This window comes from Neocloeon triangulifer, unplaced genomic scaffold, assembly GCF_031216515.1.
Source record: "Neocloeon triangulifer isolate White Clay Creek 2 clone unplaced genomic scaffold, ASM3121651v1 ptg000001l, whole genome shotgun sequence".
Taxonomy (NCBI): Eukaryota; Metazoa; Arthropoda; class Insecta; order Ephemeroptera; family Baetidae; genus Neocloeon; species Neocloeon triangulifer.
This window is the reverse complement of record NW_026775544.1, coordinates 6,562,116-6,581,980: the sequence shown is the minus strand read 5'-3', so window position 1 is coordinate 6,581,980 and position 19,865 is coordinate 6,562,116. Positions and strand designations below refer to the sequence as shown.

The window sequence follows — 19,865 nt, the reverse complement described above, 5'->3', positions numbered from 1 at the left end:
TGGAGATGATCCTCTTTCGTTCAAAATGAAAAAAATTCAATTTTGACTTTTTCACCCAAATGTATATCCTGTAGTTACGTACATATTTTGTATTATTATGTTTACAAGTTTACATAAACATAGAAATAAACTTAATACAGTTTTACTTTAAAATTAATTAAAAATATTTGTGTTTTAATGCTATTTTTTTTTTTATAAAAAGAGTTATTATGAATTTTCTTTATAAAAAATAAACTCCTTTTTCGGTGTTGGAATTGCTATGAAAGTTAAATTTAAGAGCAACATAATAAATAATTTTTAATTAATGTTAGACATAAATATTGTTGCCTTTCTACCTAAAAACAATCATTAAGCTGTATGATATATAATTATGATATATAGTAAAACCTCGTATCTTGAAATTAAATAAGGATTATAAACCACAATTAAGATTACCCAATTCGGGCGATTCATTACAAATTAGGGATCCACTTCAATTGGTTTAATTGTATAATTCAATCTCAATCTAACTTATATAAAATTAAGAAATTGCTAGAGATGAATCAAGCCAAAAATTGCTGTTTTTATTTTGTGTTTGTTTACGGTTTAGTAAAATAAAGTATTTAGAGACATTTAACATTATTTTATGACAATAAGAGGATCAGGATCAGTAGAGAGAATGAAAGAACTGTTGAAATTCACCGCTTGTATAAAATTCATCAAGACAAATTCAGCGCGCGTGGTAACAACCTGAATAACTCAGCAGTCAAGGGCGAAGATAAACGTTTCCAACCCTCTAATTCGCCCCAGAAACTTCTCCGCCACGACGCGGCGCGCGCTCAGACAAAAATTCAATTCACTTTTATTATTTGCCACGCACACGGGGCTGCAAAAGTGAGTGAGAGGGATGGAGGGAAAATTTGCAATTCACCATTTGAAGTTTAATTCCGGCATGCGAGAGACGGCGCCGCGCGAAATTTAGTGCCTCTGCTCCTCCACGGAGAAGAAAGAAAGAAAAGAGAACAAGTATCTCTTGCGTTGGTCCCGCTGGGGGTTGAATTTTTTATTGGCCGGTAGGATGCGCGCCATTAGGGCTGTAATCAGCGGAAATCGGTGCAAGAAACAATAAAAAAAACAGAGGAGAAAACCTTCTCTTCTTCTATCCAGGCCGTAAATCTGAGATGACCGTCGGCGATACAGAGCAAATATTTTTGTTTCTCACGCGCTTCTTTAGCCCTCACGCTGGGAATCAATAAATAGGATATTCATGAAAGAAGAGGCCCCTCTCCGGAGATCAGAAACATAGTTGTGAAAAAATCAATCATTCTAGAGTTGGCAAACATCGTTTTAAATTATAGCAAAATTATAATAGAATTTTATTTTCAAACATTTTTTATTCTTTATGACTGGATATTTATTTTATGTTTTCAACGATGTTAAGCCTGGTTAAATTTTTTTATGCTACCCCCTATTATTTAAATTTTAATTTTTCAATAGTGGATCAAAATATAAAGAAATTTGGTGGAAACTGTAAATATGAAAAAGTTGAGCATTTTCAAAAAGTTTCTTGTAGCCACAGAGTACCAGGATGATTTTGGAATTTGTTAATAAAATAAAAAAATAAAAATAAAAATAATAAAAAAAACATAATTTTACAATATCTTTTGATGTTGGGCGTTTTAGCAGACCTCTGCTAGTTGTGATACCCTTTCTGCTCAGTTTTCCAAATTCATTTTTTTATTACTAGAGTAGAATAAATAATAATAATATTAAACACACATTTGATAAAAATAGTTATTGCTCATTTAATAAAAATAATAATTATTTATCATGTGATTATGCATCAAAAAGCTTACATTCTCGTAGGCAGCAGATACATATTATTGCCATTTGGTAATCTCTACAATCAATTTTGAAAATTTTTTTATATCTTTAAGAGTTCTCGATGATACAAATCTATGTTTGGGTAAACTGAATAATTAAAAATTACAATTTGCCAGTAACCGACTATTTTAAAGCTCAACATCAAGTCAATTTCCAAATAAGTTGACAAAATTCTCATTCCTGCCCATCTCCTTTCTCTTTCAAACTGGCTTTGTTGAAAGAGAGAGAGAGGCCCCTCTCTTCTGACTGGGGTATATGTATGTATGTGAAGAGGCCAAGGAAACGATTCTCTCTGGAGAGCCAATTAGACCTCGTCTTGTCATCAGACGCTAAGCAGTTGATATTATAATACGCCCTCTCCATCCGCTGCCACCGGAGAGCAAGAGAGTGTGTGCCTCACTGTTATTATTATTATTCCACACCGAGAGAGCTGCAGCGAATAAAGGCCTAGCTGGTGACGAGCCTATCCCTACTGAAGTAAAAAGCAAACGGGCTGAAATTAATTCAGCGCCCGAAATTATTGTGAATTAGAATTTCATGAGAGCAGCATAACCAGCGTTGGCAGACGACGTCTGCTTTTCTTTTATTTTGCTTGAATTTCAAATAAGGTCTCTGGCGAGAAAATTCAAATTTTCGAGCATGACGAACCGTAGCCGTCCGAGACTGCGTAAAGACTTGAGAGGAGCGCGCAAGATGATTTTGTCAGGGTCAGTTTCCGGGTCGATTTGTGGGTGCAGAAAAGGCTTGAGATCAATTTAAAAGTGAACAGAGAAATTTAAGCAAGAAATTAAGGAGCTTGAGAAAAATAAAAATATTTAAAAACCTCAAATTATAGGCTTTAGTTTATCAGTTATCACTAATTTTTAAATTTAATAAACATACATTAAATTATAAATATGGAAATTATTCACAGTTTTAACACACCATAAAATTTAAATATAAATTCAGTCATAATTATAGTCTGCAAAAAATTTTTAAGCAGCAAACTTTTAGCTTAGCCTTTGTTGTTAGATAATTGAAAGACAACAGACAACAAAATAAAAGTTAATCAATGATTTCATGGAATTTAAAATTAGGTTAATACATAAAACAAAAATTAAAACATTTTAATCAGCAACAGAAAAAGGTTAATGGGCGTTCAAAGTTCAACATAACGAAAACCTTTTTTACATCTGGTTTTCCCTCTCATTCCTCTGCTGCGACGAAATCAGAATAGCGTGAGAAGCGAGAGAGAGAGAAAGAGATGCGTGCCGTGAATATTAAAAAAACGCACACACATTTCCCCGAGGATGCTGCATATTCAAACGCAATTACGCAGACGACAGCATTTTAAATATTTTCCTATGCAAATTCCCCATGCAGCGCAGCGACAGCAGGCGGCGCGAGTTCGGAATGGAAAATTTGAAGCACTTGGCCAAACGCATTCGCACTGGCGAAAATTTTTGACACATGCCGAAAAACAAGGCGCCGTGATGAATTGGGGACGAATTTGCATATTTCCGCACTGATGGAGAGCGGAATTGAGAGGGGCCGACCGACGGTGCTAATACGAGCTCTGGACAAAAAATATAATTTTTTTCCTTGCTGTTTGCAGCTACAAAAATGATTAATTAAAACATGAAACTTGCACCTATTTGAGTAAATAACAACCTATTCTCACCTATTAGGAGATTATATGTGAAATTTTAAGTGAAATCACGTGTTTAAAAAATTGCTTTTATAAAAAGTATCGCCTGAAATAGTCTCAAACACAATTATTATAATACAAATGATTGCCTATTCTATCTGGAATACAAATATTATGCAATAAAACCATGTATTTTACGTAGCCTGAGCATATAGTTGAAAATTGTGTTTATTGATTTAAGACAAAGGCAATTGCTGCCCATATAGTATTAAAAAAAAATTAACTTCAAACAGTGCAATTTTTGGCACTAATGGAGTTTGGGTTTATCATCTTCAAACCTTTTCACAATATTCATTTTTTGCTTTCCTATAAAAATATTACGATCATTATAAATTTAATCCTCGCCCATTATCAAATTCAAGCTATTTTTTTTTTGTTTTACAATGATATGATTATAGCTTTGAAGATATAAGAAATTTTGTGGTGACCTGAGAAAGGAGGGTGGCGTTTTGACTGGAAAGCATCCATTCTCTTTTGAGAGATAAAAATCACAAGAGAGTTATGTATGTGTGCATTATGACGGCGGCTTGTGAATGATATATTTTCTGTTTATACTTGCATGCATGCGCTCCAGTATATGCATGCATGAGCTACACTACTTTGTTTCAGCGTGCACATGTATATATATGAAAGCAGCTAGCGTACATAGGGTGGTTGGTCTCTATATATGTAAAAGGGCAGATAATATGGATAGAAGTAGCGAGCGAGCTCAAGTAGGTAGCGAGGATGAGAAGAGCTCGCTTGAGTGCCAGAGTGATTATTATTATTATGTTGTAGCCGAAAGCCGTGCAGCTCTCCGCTGATTGATGTGACTTTTGATCTACATTTCTCGGCAGCCGGAGCAAAAAAGTGGAAAAGCCGCGCGCGCACTCGAGCAATAATTCATATTCCTGTGCCGCCGCCGCTGCCGCTGCCGCCGCCGTTGCTTTGGGTGTGGATGAGGTGCGGCCTGAAATAAATAGCACCGCCGACTGCTCTCCTCCGAGTGATTTACGAACGCCCAGATTGAGATCTAGCAGCTCTCTCGCCCACCATAAGCTCGGCCGCGCGATATTTTTAATTTTCCATAAATTTCCACCGAATTATTGCACTTTTTCCGACGCACGTATCAGTAAATTTGCAGCCTCGCAAAGGTGACTTATGTAGTGCATTGTTGGTTGCAAAGTAAATTAAACTGGACAATCTATTTTTTATAGGATTTTATAAAAAACGATGACGAAAAAATCACTTTCCCCCAAAAGTCCAAGAAAGTTTCATTTAAAATAAATTTATTTTTCAATTCGAACACGATTTCGCTCTTTGTTAACTGGGCTCAATTTTAGTAGCACCAGGAGCCTCGAAGTGATGAAACTTTTTCTCAGTGAAACAATCAGAATGTTCCTAGTAAAATTATTTTATGAAATAGACAGAATTATGAAAGTGATAAAAAGAATGCATAGCGTGTCTAGCGTGTCACATATTCTACGAATTCTATTGACATGAATAGCCCTAACAATTAAGACGTACAATGTGTAGAATTTTCATGGCTGTCCATGCCAAAACCGAAAAGAGTTTCAATTCAGTTCGTTCACAGAAGTTGGTTAATCGACCCAACACTCAAGTTTATAAATAATAATGCGGTTCAGCTTGTTCGGCAGCTATAACACGAAGCCAAACTTTTCATTTAATCCTGCCTCTCCGTCTGCAGGAGGAACAAACAACCGCCCTGAATTCATCTTTGACTGGCTGGGTGTGTTAAAACGTATGCACCCCGCGTGCAAATGGATTGAGGGCGGATGAGCGAGCAAGCGACTACTTTTTGCATCACCGGCGGAATTAATTAATTTCATTTTACATAATCACCTTAAGCCATCACCGCCAAGTCGCTCGTTATTACTCGGTCTTTGTGCAAGAAGCAAAAAGCCGCGCTCAAGTTTGCCGGCAGACATTTTCAAGCGGCAATAAATTATACGAGTACGCAGGCAGACGAAAACACACGTGCCGCAGTTCATTTCTCACGCGCAAATCACCTTGCATTGCAGCCACGGAGCTGCTCACTTCCTTAATTAATTGTTAATTATCCACCTAATGAGCCACAAGACACTTTCATCAAAATCAACTACAGCATCTTTATTTTTTGAATAATGAATATGCCAAGAGCAATGCTTTATTGAAAGAGATAATTTAAGAACTAAATATAAAGTGTCAAATTAATACAATCAAATTTAAAATCTAGTAAAATGCAGTAAATAATTTTTCTAATTTTATGAAAATAATATTAATTTATGATGAAGAACTTTATTATTTATAATTTTTTTTTTCAAATTATGATTCGCTTATTTGAACGCAATTGAAAATTTAAGAACCTACCTTTTTATTTTATTGAGTGTGATTGAGCAAACAGTTGAATAATGATGAATATCCTCTGGAAAATGATAAATAAAATTTCACTTGCAAAAGGAAACAGAATTCATCCCAATTTATCATCCATCCACACAGCTCAGCTTGAAATCATTGTCTAATAATTCAGTCTAATTGCTGGGCAATCAAGTCAATGATTCCAAATTATTAAATTGCTTTCAAACGATGCTAAACGGGCAATGTATTAATCCGGAATAGAATTATTTTCGCCTAACGGCCGTCAAAGTCATTTGCGGCGATGCCAGGCCGAGTTGTTGTACACCTATCTGGGGACTGAAGAGTAACAATCATATCGCATATTACACGCCCAGCCATAGTGGAGAACGTGTAAATATGCAATGAGAGCAGGAATAGAGCGAATGACATCGACGCCGGTTTTATTGACAGCCGAGCTCGTCATAATTGTCGGGAGAGAGAGACGTCATGGGACACACTAGACTGAGGAGCTGCCTCAATTATTAATTTGCAGGCGTGCGTCTAATTTTCACGACCCTCGCTTGTATAATTTTCGCCCCAACTCGCCGAGCTAACAACGCGCTTTCTCTCTCTCGTAAATTATTTTACTGCCCGTCGGAGCTTCCGTCGATGCAAACGGCCAATTAAGTGTTTGAGATTTTTACTCGCGGCTGTAAAATTCCGAAATTAGCCTTCAAGGACATATTGCCAGTGCGAAAGTTGGTCGTTACCCGCCAACTTTTTAAGACTCTTGTTGCATTCTGCGTGGTCTTTTATTTCCGGCAATTCTCCAGCTCTGTTTGTATCACTTTGATCTTAATTTGCAAAAAGTTATAATTCATTATTTGCATCTAATTTTTGACAGCAGTTGCAAAGTCTCAAACAATAGAGGATATTAAAAGTTATTTTTCCTTTTTATTTTAATTAATATATTTTCTTAAATACATAAATTTTACTTCTAAAATAGAAAATGTTTTTATTATTCAAAATAACTATTTAATAATTTTGTCAAAGTTTTTAAACTTAAATGCTGTTTTAGTAAAAATTTCAATACATTTATCATGGACTATTGCTACATTTCCTAGCTGTTCTTATAGAACCACCTGTTCAAGGAATTGTTCCAGAGAAATAAATACGTAAACAAGGATTTTCATAAATTATTTATTTTGGAACATTTATATATTAATTAAAATTATTTATACATTTATAATCTTATAATTTTGAGCTAAAAAATTAGCTGTAATAAAGAACGTTTTTCATTTTTTTTTTATTGTTGCATAAAAATTTATTTCTTGATTTGACATTTTGATTATTTATATTTATTGTTGTACTTTTAACGGTGAAGATAGAAAATAAATATTTCTCTGTAAAGGTAAATTGATATATTTACCAATTATGTTCAGGAATATATTTAAGTTAACAAAATTTAAATAGCGTTGAAATAATTTTTATATATAGTATTGAAATTAAGAAAAATAGTAAAATGATTTAAATGAATATACTTTATGGATGGAGATTAAAAATATTATTATTTTTTTTTTTGTTGTTGATAGCAAATATTTTCCATTTTAAATCATTGCAAAAATAAACGGAAACTTTTATGTACATAGCATTAATGCCACTACATATAAATTAAATTTATATTTTCTTTTTTTGCATTCATGTTGATATTTAAAAAACTGTTTCTATTCCTTGGGATACGTTTTCTGCAAAATCATTTTGCGATTATATTATTAGCCCGAATATTAATATGCAAACATGATCCAAACGATGTTTGCGTTTTTCTTTGTGATTGTCCCTTTGGTTAATACCATTAAAATCAATGGTCTCGGCGCAGAAAGGAAAGAAAACTCGTTACGCGAGAGAAAGAGAGAAAAAAGACGCGCGCTGGATCTCGTTTCGAGGCAGCGCCACATTCCCAAAAGAAAACTGCTCATAATTGCCATGGTATATAAAAATAGAAGGAGGCGAGGCGAATAAAAAAGAAGTTAAGAACAGAGCGGCTCGGGACGCGAAAAAAAGAGAAAAACCAAGGGAGAGAAAAAGAAAGAACTTCTTCACTATTTTATTGCTACAGAACTGGAAAAACCAATCGTTCGAATTAATCCCTTTGGACCCCTCTCCGACTTCATATGAATGTACGTCTCGCAACAGACCAAGAAAGACTTCTTCTTCTTTGTTTAAAGCGGAAACTTTCATTTGCAAATCTCACGCTCTCGCCTCTCATTATCCGCTCGAAGAAAATGCAAAGCTGCTTTAATTTATTTCGAAATAAAAAGTCGTCGAGACTAATTTTAATCAAATTCCTGCCTCCAGTTTCAATTGGCTGCCCCAATTTGAAGCTCGCACGTATATATTTTATTCCGTGTTTCATCAAAGAGCAGTTCATTAAAGTTGAAAAGTTAAGCCTCGTGCATTGTGCTTCTTTTTTTCTGCATGCGCCTCGGTGAATGTACCGACCTCTCACTATTAATTATATGCACCCGCCATAAATTACTCAAAACGACTCAGACTTGTCAAAGCCGGCCGCTTTTATGGATTTGCGTCAGCTCGTCTAGCTGCTGACCGCTTTGCTCCCAACCAGGCCGCGTGTGATGCACACAACTTTCCGTTCCATTTCACTTCTGACGCCATCAGGACAATAATAAATAAATTGGGACATAAATAATATAAAATTAAATCATTAAATAACCAAATGAATGAACTCCATCATTTTTCAAAGCCTCAATAGATAGTGACAGTTGAATGCATTAACAGATAATTATCATAAATTGTGCAGCTTTCATCAAAAATTTATAGAGAAATACATATTATAGTTTTTCTCTCTCTCCAATTTGTTCATACTTAATAATTATGTATATGCATTTATGAAATCACCTTTGGCTAAATTTCTGCATTGATTTTGATTCCAGGAAATCGCCGCCATCCTCATCAGCTTCGAGAAACACAATGAATGGCTGTCGAAGGAGGTGAAAATAAGGTAAGCGGCAAATCAACTGTGCTCCCCAACAGCATTTTCCTCAGGAAGAAATTCTTTCAGTCAATTACTTTAAAAGGGGGATGCGTCGGGGGAGAGAAATGACAAAAGGGAATATTTGATGAGATACCAATGGCTCGGAAATATCGGCATCCACTGATTTATGGCCGATATTTAAAATTCACTATCGTTTTTTCCTGTTGGCGGAGCGGCGCGCGCTCGGAATATATTCCCTTTTTTTATATCTGCACGTCCAATATGTTGTAAAAAGACAAAGATTCCACTTTAACCGGGCCTTTGAACACATACAGTGTATGGAAAAAAGCGGCGGCTCAGGAAGGCGCAAAGGAGGGAGGTGGAAATTCGGTGATGACGACGGAGCTGCTGCTGGTGGCGGCCTTGTTTTTGCCAACACCAAATCGATGCCTAATATTTTTCATTTCTCCACAAAGAGACCACGACACCTGGGTGAAAATAACAAAACGGACAAAAATTGTTTCCTGCCCAGGGACAACTTAAGTTAGGCCAAATCCTATTGAAAGTACGTACAAAATTGGTTTAACGTAACCATGGTCTGGAAATTTTCTAATAGGTCTTCGAGTTGAAATAAACCATTGGCCAGATTATCTGGTACAATTCAGCAAAAAGTTAATTTTATATGACGTTCAAATTATTGAACTTGCTTATATCACTTCACATAATTTTTGTTCTTCAATTTTGGTTGATGATGTCATGCTTATCAAAAATTTAAACTTCAGTTATATCATTTTTTAATATTAAATAATTTTTTCTTTCATAATTCATTACCATTAGTAAATGAATTTAATAATTACACTAATCAATTATTTAAATTTGACACGTTTAACAACGAAAGATTTCTTTGCCTTGTTAGACATCAATGTCTAAGGAGCTATTCGTAAACTGGTGAGAGTTTGCCAAGATTCTCCCTTTTTGAAAGAAAAGTAGCAGTTGAGAAAACAGGAAGGCCATTAATCAACGCTTTGGGGGTAAACTTCTTTGCTCGCGCGTGGCCCCGCCGCGGAAAGAAGGTCTCGGGCGAAACTAGCAACAAACATCAACAAAGCGCCATGTGTGTGTGTGGCTGAATGACTTCTGAATGTATAATAAAATACGTGTTTTGAGAAATGGCCTGGTTTCGAGCTCAATAGATAGCAAAAAGATGCGCGAAATCCTTTGATTTATTGCGCCAAATGAAATTCCTTGCACACACAATCTATGTAATGCCACACAATTGTGTTTTATTAAATGTATAACGCGTGGCTATAAATGCATTCCATTTTTCTTCTGGACACCCAGGGCGGTATTTTCCAATGTCATATTTTGCTTTTAGCCGTTTTTGAGGAAATAGGGGTGAGCAAAACATTGATACAAATTTTCGAAATGATAGTGAAATAGTCTGTGAATATGTTAGAATATAATTCATCAAAATAATTGCCCTCTAAATATTTGAAACCATTGCTAAATCAGCGTGAGGGATTAAAATAATATTTTTATAATAATATTAATTATTTTGCATTAATTCAAAATTCTGCCTAAATGATCTTTTTTTTATAAAATAAAATAGATCTAATGTAATGTGATATTTTCATAAAGCTGAATTGATATGTATTGATTTCCGCCACATAGCCGCACTGAAATTTTATGGAACTATAAATGATTATTGCTTGATTTTGTTGCGGTAATAAATTCATTATGAATTTTAACGCTGTTACCAATACTTTTAGAAAAAATAAATTAGAACAACTAAAGATTTATAACTCAAAATGATGAGTATTAAATTTTTTAATTTTTTATTTAAATACATTAAATTCCAGAAATTTAAAAATTAGTCAGTTTTTGTAAAACACAAATTTTTTAAAGGAAAAATTCTTTTTCATTCTCCTTAAAGAATATTAATAAATTTGCTACAAAAATTCTTTGATATATAATAAGTTATCAACTTTTGTCAAAGACAAGAGTTGGAATTACTGTATGAATGGTATGAAAGGAGGGCAGCAAAAGAGCAAATTCGGCGCCTTTGTCGGCAGCGGTTTCATCATCAGTTCCGAACATTAGCGATTCATTCTTCTTCTCCTTCTCGAGCAAAGGCGTCCGCTGAATATTTATACGTCGGGCGGGAAGCCTAACTTAATAAAGCAGAGGCGTCTCCAAGTCTTGTTAGTATCCGTTCTTCCTCCTCCCTCCGCCGCACTCTCTCATTTGATCTCGCTCTTTTTTTATTCATTTTCTCCCTTTGTATTGCAATCAGATTATCTAAGCGCTGACTACGGATTAGTAGTTGGAAATTTATTGCAGCAAGACTGGATAAATCGCTGGAAAAAACGAGATAGAGCAGCCAACGATCTCTATAAAAAAGACTGCGAGGTTTTTAAATTATTTATTGACGGGTTGACATAAAATAAAAGAGCGGCTCCATTCCACCCGACTCATTTATTATGAAAATCGATTTTAATACATACTGCCGCTCGCTCTCTCAAAATTGTACATGCTGTGTGAATTTTTGGCGGTCCCTCTCCGAGTGTGATTTGTCGGTTGGTCAGTCTGTCGGTCTGCGGGTCGTTCTTTGCCCTGCCGTTTCCATTAAAACCGTTTCAAATATTCCATTTGTCCGTGCCATTGACTGCCGCCGCGGCCCGCGATGAGTAAGCAAAAAATGAAATCAGCCACGAATTACGTGCGGCTGAATTGAAATTGCTCTGCTCGCTCGCTTTTCGACGTGTTGTGGATGCAAATATGTTTAGTTGCATAAATGAATTCTTTACACAATAAAAAGTTTTAATTTATTTCAAGGAAAAAATTTTCTATGAAAAAGTCCTGATTTAATGTGGAAAATGAATGTTCTACTTTTGTCCAAATTTAATTAAAAAAATTATTTTTAACTATATCTTTATTTTTTGTAACTTTTATAGAGTTCAGTAAATATAATTAATAAATGTATAAAATGTATTATTTCAGGGCTGTTAAAAAAAAGGAATTTTTGATGAAGTTCAAACAATGGCAGTTGAACGCATTCTAATATGAGATTTTTTTTTAATAAACCACAAAAAAAAACAATTCTGAATTTTTATAAATTTTCACCAAAAAATGGACTACAAACCCCATGATCTATTTTTAAATTTTATTCAATTCTTTATTTAAAAATTTGAATTATATTTTTATGATTTTTATCAAGCCTTTTGACGATTTTCGTCTATTAAACTCACTTTTTGTGAAGTTGTACGACAATCGTTGATCAAGTAATACAACCTAGAGAGCAAAATGGGCAAAACGGTGTGGCTCTGTGCGCACCCAACTTTCAGCAAGTCACTCTCGCTTTCCCCACCATACCTCTCTGCCGGCGGGTCTGGTGTCTCTTTTTTATTCCCGGGCTGCACAGGTAGCCATAATTCAATTTCGCAGCACGTAGCGAGTAATTCATGGGCGAGGTTGCGCGCCGCTCGGAGAAGGCTTAACTCACACTTCATAACAATTACACACTTTGGCCTCTCTCTACTCACGCCGGAAAGGTGGAACGACCCGACCAACATAAATCGAGGGCGCCTCAATTCTCCTTGCCTTCACCGTCCAAAGAGAAATCCCATCACATCGGAAGCAAGCAGGGGCTTAGGCGCGCGTGAATGGAAACAAAATCATTAATTAATTCGCACCCCAGCCAGACGAGCGAGTGCAGCCAAAAAATAAGCCTTTCTTTATATATGTATTTACTTACAACTAAGGTCTCTCTTTCTCCTCCGCCCAAGTTTACGATTGGAATGGAGAGGGACGCACTAATGGCCTTGGGAAATGTGCAAACTTCTCCAGACTTGGTCTGTCTGCCAGTCTGGCCGATAATTGTAAACAATCACACAATTTGTGCGTAAGGGAGGATTGTTATTCTCGTCGTTTGAAGAGAGCAGGTGCCAGACAAACCTTTAAGAAAGAAACTCAATGAGCATTGCTAACATTTAGTCTTCAGAAAAAATGTATTGATAACTTTTTTATTTTGCTATACAAACCAAAATTTTGTTGCAAATAGATTAATAGATTAATTTCGCCCGACATCCATTAATATAATGAAGCTTTTTTTATAATTGATTTTTCCAAGATGGATATAGATTATGCCAAACAGAATATATAAAGAAAATTTCAACTTCAATATTACCTATCAAGTGAGACCTTCTATTTGTCATCGTTATTTAAGTGATTTTCAATTAGTTTAGATTATAAAGTTTCAAGTGTTTAAATACAAATAATATAAATTTTCAATTTTCTTAATAGCGAACAATCAAACATAGCCACGATAATGAGGTTTGGACGTAAACAAATATATGCTTCTTGATTGCCATGCAGCATAAAAATATTCTCAAAAATTATAATATATATAAATTGTTTTAAATGTAAAAAAAATTAAAATTTCCGTTTGTTTAAATTTATATTTTTTTTAAATAAATACATAATTTAAAATAAATTTCACAACAATAAAATTTAATTTAAAAAATGTTAAAAATAAGTTAAAATTTTAATTAAAAAAAATTAGCATTGACATATTTAAACATTGCCTTGAATATGAAGTTTTGGTCAGTTTAAATTTCCAATCAAAATTTCAAAGCTACGGAAAAATGAAAATGAAAATATATAATATTTATCTTAAATTTTCTATTGGGCGATTTAAATTTTGTTCGATACTTCAATTATATAAAAATTTGAAACCAATACTGCGGTTTTGAAAAACTAAAGTTAAGCCTCTTTATCGTCACATTGTAACGCCTTCAGTTCGTCGAAAAATTTTCATGGATCAACGGCGGTGCACCTAAAGTCCAAAACGGACAGTGTGTGAAACGGAGCGAGTGCATTAGGGAGGTGCGCCGGTACTATTTCTGTCGCGGCACTTTTTCAACGAGCAGAGAGAAAAAGCGTGCATGCATTGCCGATGTAATAAATAGATATGCGTAACGCGCGGGTCCGGCCGGCATTGTTGGGCGTTTGAACTTTTACAGGGGCACCGAGGATAATAAAAGAGCTGCCGGCCGGATACTTGGCGCGCGCGCGGGTATATATATTTTAGCGCCGCGTGCGTAAACTGCGAAAAAGAGAGCAGAAGAGCCAATATTTCAAGTTGGCCGCGCGCTTGCCATTATCGGAGCGAGAGCAGAGTCGTTTTAGGACTGCCTCGCGGCCACACATTTCGCCCCCGAACAAACCAACTCGCTTTTCCTCCCATCGCTTTATTTCCATCAAAGTTTACCTGCGGCCCTGGGAATTCGTACGCACTCTGTGGCAGCAAAATGGTCCACAATCAGAGCAAACCAGAAAAGGTTGGAAGATAAAAAAAAAGTAAATAAATAAAGCACGCTTTTTATTGTTGATTAATGTAATTGATCAAGTTGCAAAATGTGAATATTGAGAGGGCTAGTTTTTAATATTTTTAATAATTAGTTTTTTTTTATTGGTCGATTAATTAGGAGTATTATTTTATATCCTTTAGAATTATATTTAATTTTATATTATATAATTTGGCATGCTAAATTGAGAGATTTAACATTATAAATTGCGAGATTATTTTATTATCAATTATACTCGAGTGCGCGCGCCCTGCTCAGCAAGAAAGAAGAGACAAGTTCGCCGCTCCCCCGAAGTCCGTGCGCCCTACCGGTTTGCTCTGTGTCACATTAATTATCTGTCATGGACGTCACGTGATGCATTCCTAGATTTTAGACCACCCTTATTGGCTTTATTTTTAAAGTTAGGAGGAGTTTTTCTCCTCAAAATTTGGTTCGGGAAAATAAAAATCAGACCTCGTTCACCGGCCGTCAAACGCAGATCTCCAACTACAATTAGCCGTTCAATAAGTTGTAATTGATCTTGTTGAATACAAAATTGTGTCAACCCCAGGCGTGTTCATCCTGCCGCCGCACTCATTTCAGAGAAAAGGTTTGCATATATTTTGCGCTAATTGTTTGCCCATTGTGTGTACTTTTATATATTGTCTTGCTATTATTTTTACTCCGTTCTCTCTCTCCGAATCAAACAAAAAGTTCATCTCTCATAAAAAAAGATATTGATAGTCTGAGGACAAGGCTCTTTCAGAGGCTTGAGCCTGTTCATTTAAATATAAATTAATTTAGGCAAGACAGGAATTATTTCTCGCAATTAAAAACCATCTCTCAATCAAATTTACTTTGTATGTTAATTCATAAATCATAGTTATATGTAATCTTAAAAAGAAAATTTACAGTGGAAACATAACATACAAAATTAAATCAATTATTGTGCAATCAAACGAATTGAATCTTTTAAAATAATTATCTGGCAATATTAATAGTTATTGAACTTATATCAATACTTGATTATTCTATTTGTATCAACTGTGCAATCAACAGAATAAAAATCCTCTAATTTCACTGTAAGAATTAGCCAATTTAAATTGACAAATAAAATCCTTTAGATATTAAGAAATTGAAATACAGCAATTTAAAACTTATAAATAAATAAGACCGCTATATAAATTTAATATTTATTTATATCATAAATAACAAAATTGCATTTTAAAACAGACCAATCGATCATTCTGAAAGTTCGTAATCTGACAGTATAATTGAGACGTTTAAATTAAATAATTTAAAGCATAACTTTCAATTTCGCTTTCCGTGAGAGCGACGCTTTCTCAAAAGCGCGCCCTTTTGTAGCCGAAGCGCTTGACGACAAAAGCAGGAGAAGCCGCCGCTTCCTTATCTCACACATCTGGCCCAAACGCACCCACGCTCCGCGTCGCGTATTGTGTGTATTGACTTTTGTATTACCGCCACTTGATAATAGAATACATAATAAGCAAATCTCCTTGTCACGTCTCAATGGTATTGAAAGAGGACGGGCGAGCGCGTCTGAATCTGGGGCCGTGCTATATTATTTGACCATTTATAAATATTAATTAAGGAGATATATTTATAAATAGTTAAATAATTAATTAATTAAATTGGCCAACCCCCAGGTTCACGTACGTATTTACAAAAATGCAACTTTTATTATAATGAGTGTTCTTTTGTCTATTTTTAGCTTGATGAATTATTTTATAGCACGCTATGTGATATTTACAGTTTGAAATTCAATAAAACTATTTTGAATATGCTGTTAGTCAACAAAAGCAGATGGTATGGTAATGATTATTATTTTTTTTATTTTCAATAGTGTGCATTGCAAAAACGTCAATACTCCGCCAAAATTGACTTCTGTCTGACCTTTCTGTACGTGAATTTCATCATGTGTTCACAAATTCCAACGAATAAATTATCTGTCTGTGTTTCAAAATGGTAGTTTGCGTCGGAAATTATATCCGTCTATACAGTTGATAAAATTGCCGGGTCTGGTTGTTTTCCCTGCGTGTTATTAAGCAAGAGCAAACATTCAATTTTTCCGCTGCCTAGAAAAAACAGCGGCAAAAATTGCAGCTCGCGCAGCGTTTCGCACGAGTCGTAAAGCAGCAGCTATACAATTGCGCGCCATAAAACCATGCAATGCAATATTAATAATTTTTAGCCAATTTGCATGCAAACTAGGTGAGTTTGGCGTAGCCGGTCGGCGTGACATAATACATTTCTGTGCCGCGGCCGTTACCATCTCAACTTGTGTGTACAAAGGGTGCAGGCCATTACTAAAGTAGCAGTGGCCTGCTTCCCACAAAACGCCACACTGTCTCGCTTGTGTTGTTTAGAAAAGTTGCAAGAGGAGGATGGCTTAGAGTCATTGTCGCACATGAAGGCCAAGAGAGAGAAAGCGGGGGAAGAGAGTGCGGCCGCACGGCCGGCTATTAAAGGCTTTGACTGTGTAAGATTGTCCCTTTTTGCCCGGCGATGCTCTGTGGTCCAGCAGGGCCATCTTACGATCAGGCCTGACTCTATTAAAATATTAAAAAAATTCAGAATATTCGTCACTTGATAGCAAAAACAGAAAGCCACATTTGGAATTTTTCATTGAGATGTGTAATAATGAACTTATCTCTAGAGAAAATGATCTGATGTAATAGCAGTGGTAATCGGGGTTAAGAACAATTATAAAAAACAGAGGTGTAAAGCCTAATTTATGTCAAAATTATGATTCAAAGCTCATAAACGAAATTGCAAATTGAATGATCATAAGCAAAGCTAAAGGCAAATGATTACAATAGGACCATCTTGCAGATGGAAAGTTTTAAGCGAAGCTCAAATATTTCTCTAATATCCTCTGACAATCCTGCATGCATTAAAATATTTGGATACAGATACTCTAAATTTTCCAAAAATATTTCCTCTGTAGAAGAGTGTTCTTTAAATCATCAAACCAATTGAAAAACTGATCACCTGGAACAGCAAAATTTTTTTATATTTGAAATTTTTCCGTTGATTAAGAAAAATCAGTCGTTTTAGTTGTAATTATTTCAGTGCAAAAATGTACAATTTTAAAAATTGTGAATTATTTTTAAGTTGCAAATGTTTGTTTATTGGGTTCAGACCGAAGGCAACTTTGAATTCATCCAACTTAATGACGAAAAATGATTGACTTGAAAAAATGTTGATATTTGAGCATACTCAGTCGTTTTCATGTTTAAACATTTGAAAATTAAATAAGATAAATTTCTTATAAAGTTTTATCCCCCCGTGTTTGGTTAAACGCCAAGTGGCATCAGCTGTCTCGACTTTTAGACTTGTAAGTCGACGAAGCGTCAAAAAATGTGACACATTGAGCAGCTAGTATTATTAATTCTTGACCACCGTGCACGTGTTGTAGTTGGTCCTGTTGATATTATGGTGTGTGCCACCCACCGCACCAACAAAGCCGCCGCCGGTCTAGCGACTCTCCTTTTGTAAGCGTCCACTTGGGTCGACACGAGCGCGCGCACGGCCACCCACTATAATCATAACCTAGCACCGCCAGTAATAAAAGCATTCTGCCTTCTTGCTCGCTCTTGCTAGCCCGGCTGCTGCTCGAAATTTTTATATAAAAATAAATGTGGAGAGAAAATATTTTTTTTCCACAGCGAGAGAGCGAGCGAATGTTTTATGGTGGGTAACCTCCAAATTTAAAATGCGAGGGTGTAAAAAGTGTCGAATTTATTGCGAGCCGGCGAACTGCGAGCCGCCCAAGACTGTTGATTATTTTTGTGGACGCCGGAATGAGCAGCAATAATTTCCGACGGCGCACGCCCCAACAACGAACGCCAGATGAAATTCTCCCCGAGATGCTCTCTCGGCCCAGACAGTAAAACGCGCGCGGCCTTTTTTTAATTTGACACGCGGAAGATTGCAATTTTTCGAGTGACATTCTCATATTCAGCGTGAAGGAGGAAAAACAAAGAAAGATATAATTGCAAAAAGGGCTTTAAGTTTTTAAACAAATGCCAAATTTTAATAACTCTCCTACATGTCTCGAAATATATTAGAATTATTATTATACAGTATAAGAATAATACTAGAATAGATATAAGAATTTTAATCTGCGGCATAGAATTTCAGAAAATCCCGAATTATTTTTGTATTTTCAATAAAAAAATTTAAAAAAAAATCAAATAAAGTGATATTTCTAATTTTCTCCAAAGTATCCAATTAGATTGTTCATAAAACATGATCAACTTGACATATCAATTGAAATTAATTTCAAGTAAACTTAAAATAAGAGGCTCTAAAATTTACAAACTAAATCGGACTATGGTCTCTTCTCTCAACTGAGGGTATGTATATATATTTTTTAAGAAAGAAATACCATCACAGAATCAATTCCCCCCCCCCCCCTAAATTTTCCTGTTTTGAGATAATTCCTATAAAAAGCCGCATCAAAACAATTTAATTTGAATTTTAAAAGTAAAGTTCTGAGGAAAGGTAATTTTGTGAACGTTCTCCCTTTAAAAGCAGAGAAATTTGTGCGAAATTGCCAAGTCGGAGGCAATTTCGGGCTGCTGATGAATATTTATCAAAAAGCAGCAGCCGTCGGTGCGCTCGAGGTGACACACTTGCGCGCGACAACAATGCCCGGCGAAGAGGAGTTCCGCTTTAAAAATTTCACGGTTATGCGTTGCTAGCCGGGAAGGCGGGCGGGCGGGCGGTTCGGCACATAAAGAGAGCAGCGTATTTTGGCTGGGGTGGATGGAACTCGCTCGCGACAAGAAGAGGAATAACCAATGCGAATGTTTGCCGTGGCTCATCTCGCGCGTCTGCGAACGGGCCGCTCTCCGGGGAGGGACAAAAAGCGGTCGCGGCCCGTTTCGCCATAAAGGACTTTGCCAGCAGAAAAGCAGCCGCGTGCGACAAAATTCCGAGCGAGCAATTGCCCACCAATTTGGGTAAATAATACCTGCGAAAATCGCCGACATATGAAACGTTCGCAGACAATTTGATGCAATTTGTCAGACAATTTCCGATGATTGAAGTATAGGAAGAAGAAAGTCTGCTTGCTTAATTGCATATTATAATATATCCAGTCTTCACTATAATACTCCGTAGAAAAGAGAGAGAAAAATAACTTCTCATACGAAGCCGTTTTTTAATTTCTCGGCACGCGCTCCTCTGCTGCCAAAATGGCAATTTGGTCGGCGTAAATCGCAACTTTACGACGGGGAGGCTCGACTACTATTTTGTCTGCGTGGGAGAGATATGATTTCATTTTCTTGTTTACTGAGCATGTCAAGAGTGGCTCAATGCAATTTTCATATTTTAGAGCCGAGCAGCGAGTCTCACGTGAATGACGCAGAAGAGATTAAAAGTAGCAGTGGAGAGAAAGAGAGACGGAAAAAATCATAAAAAAGAAGTAGAGGCGGAGGAAGGTGCTTCCTCTCTCATATTCCAGCCTGACATGGCACGAGCTCTTATTTCCTCTCTACTACATCCTTTCACCTTCATTTTTTTATACATAACAGGCCGAGTGTTCAATCTACTGGGAACGAAATAATTTTTCTCATTTGAAATTATAAATAATAATAAAAATCATACCTAGACCAGTGAAAAATCCCACAAAATG

At 35.8% G+C, this 19,865-nt stretch overlaps 1 protein-coding gene across 17 annotated transcripts in view; it reads left to right on the top strand.

Annotated features, from left to right (window-relative positions):
* LOC132205125 (calmodulin-binding transcription activator 1) overlaps positions 1-19,865 on the top strand; it is a 242,176-nt gene that overhangs the window by 173,495 nt on the left and 48,816 nt on the right. For all 17 annotated transcript variants that reach the window (XR_009442678.1, XR_009442675.1, XM_059634025.1 and 14 more), the window contains one exon: positions 8,818-8,885. Coding sequence is in view for 15 of the 17 variants with exons in the window: in XM_059634025.1 (XP_059490008.1) it covers positions 8,818-8,885 (68 nt within the window). In the remaining 2 variants the exon portion in view is untranslated. The remainder of the gene's footprint in view (positions 1-8,817; positions 8,886-19,865) is intronic.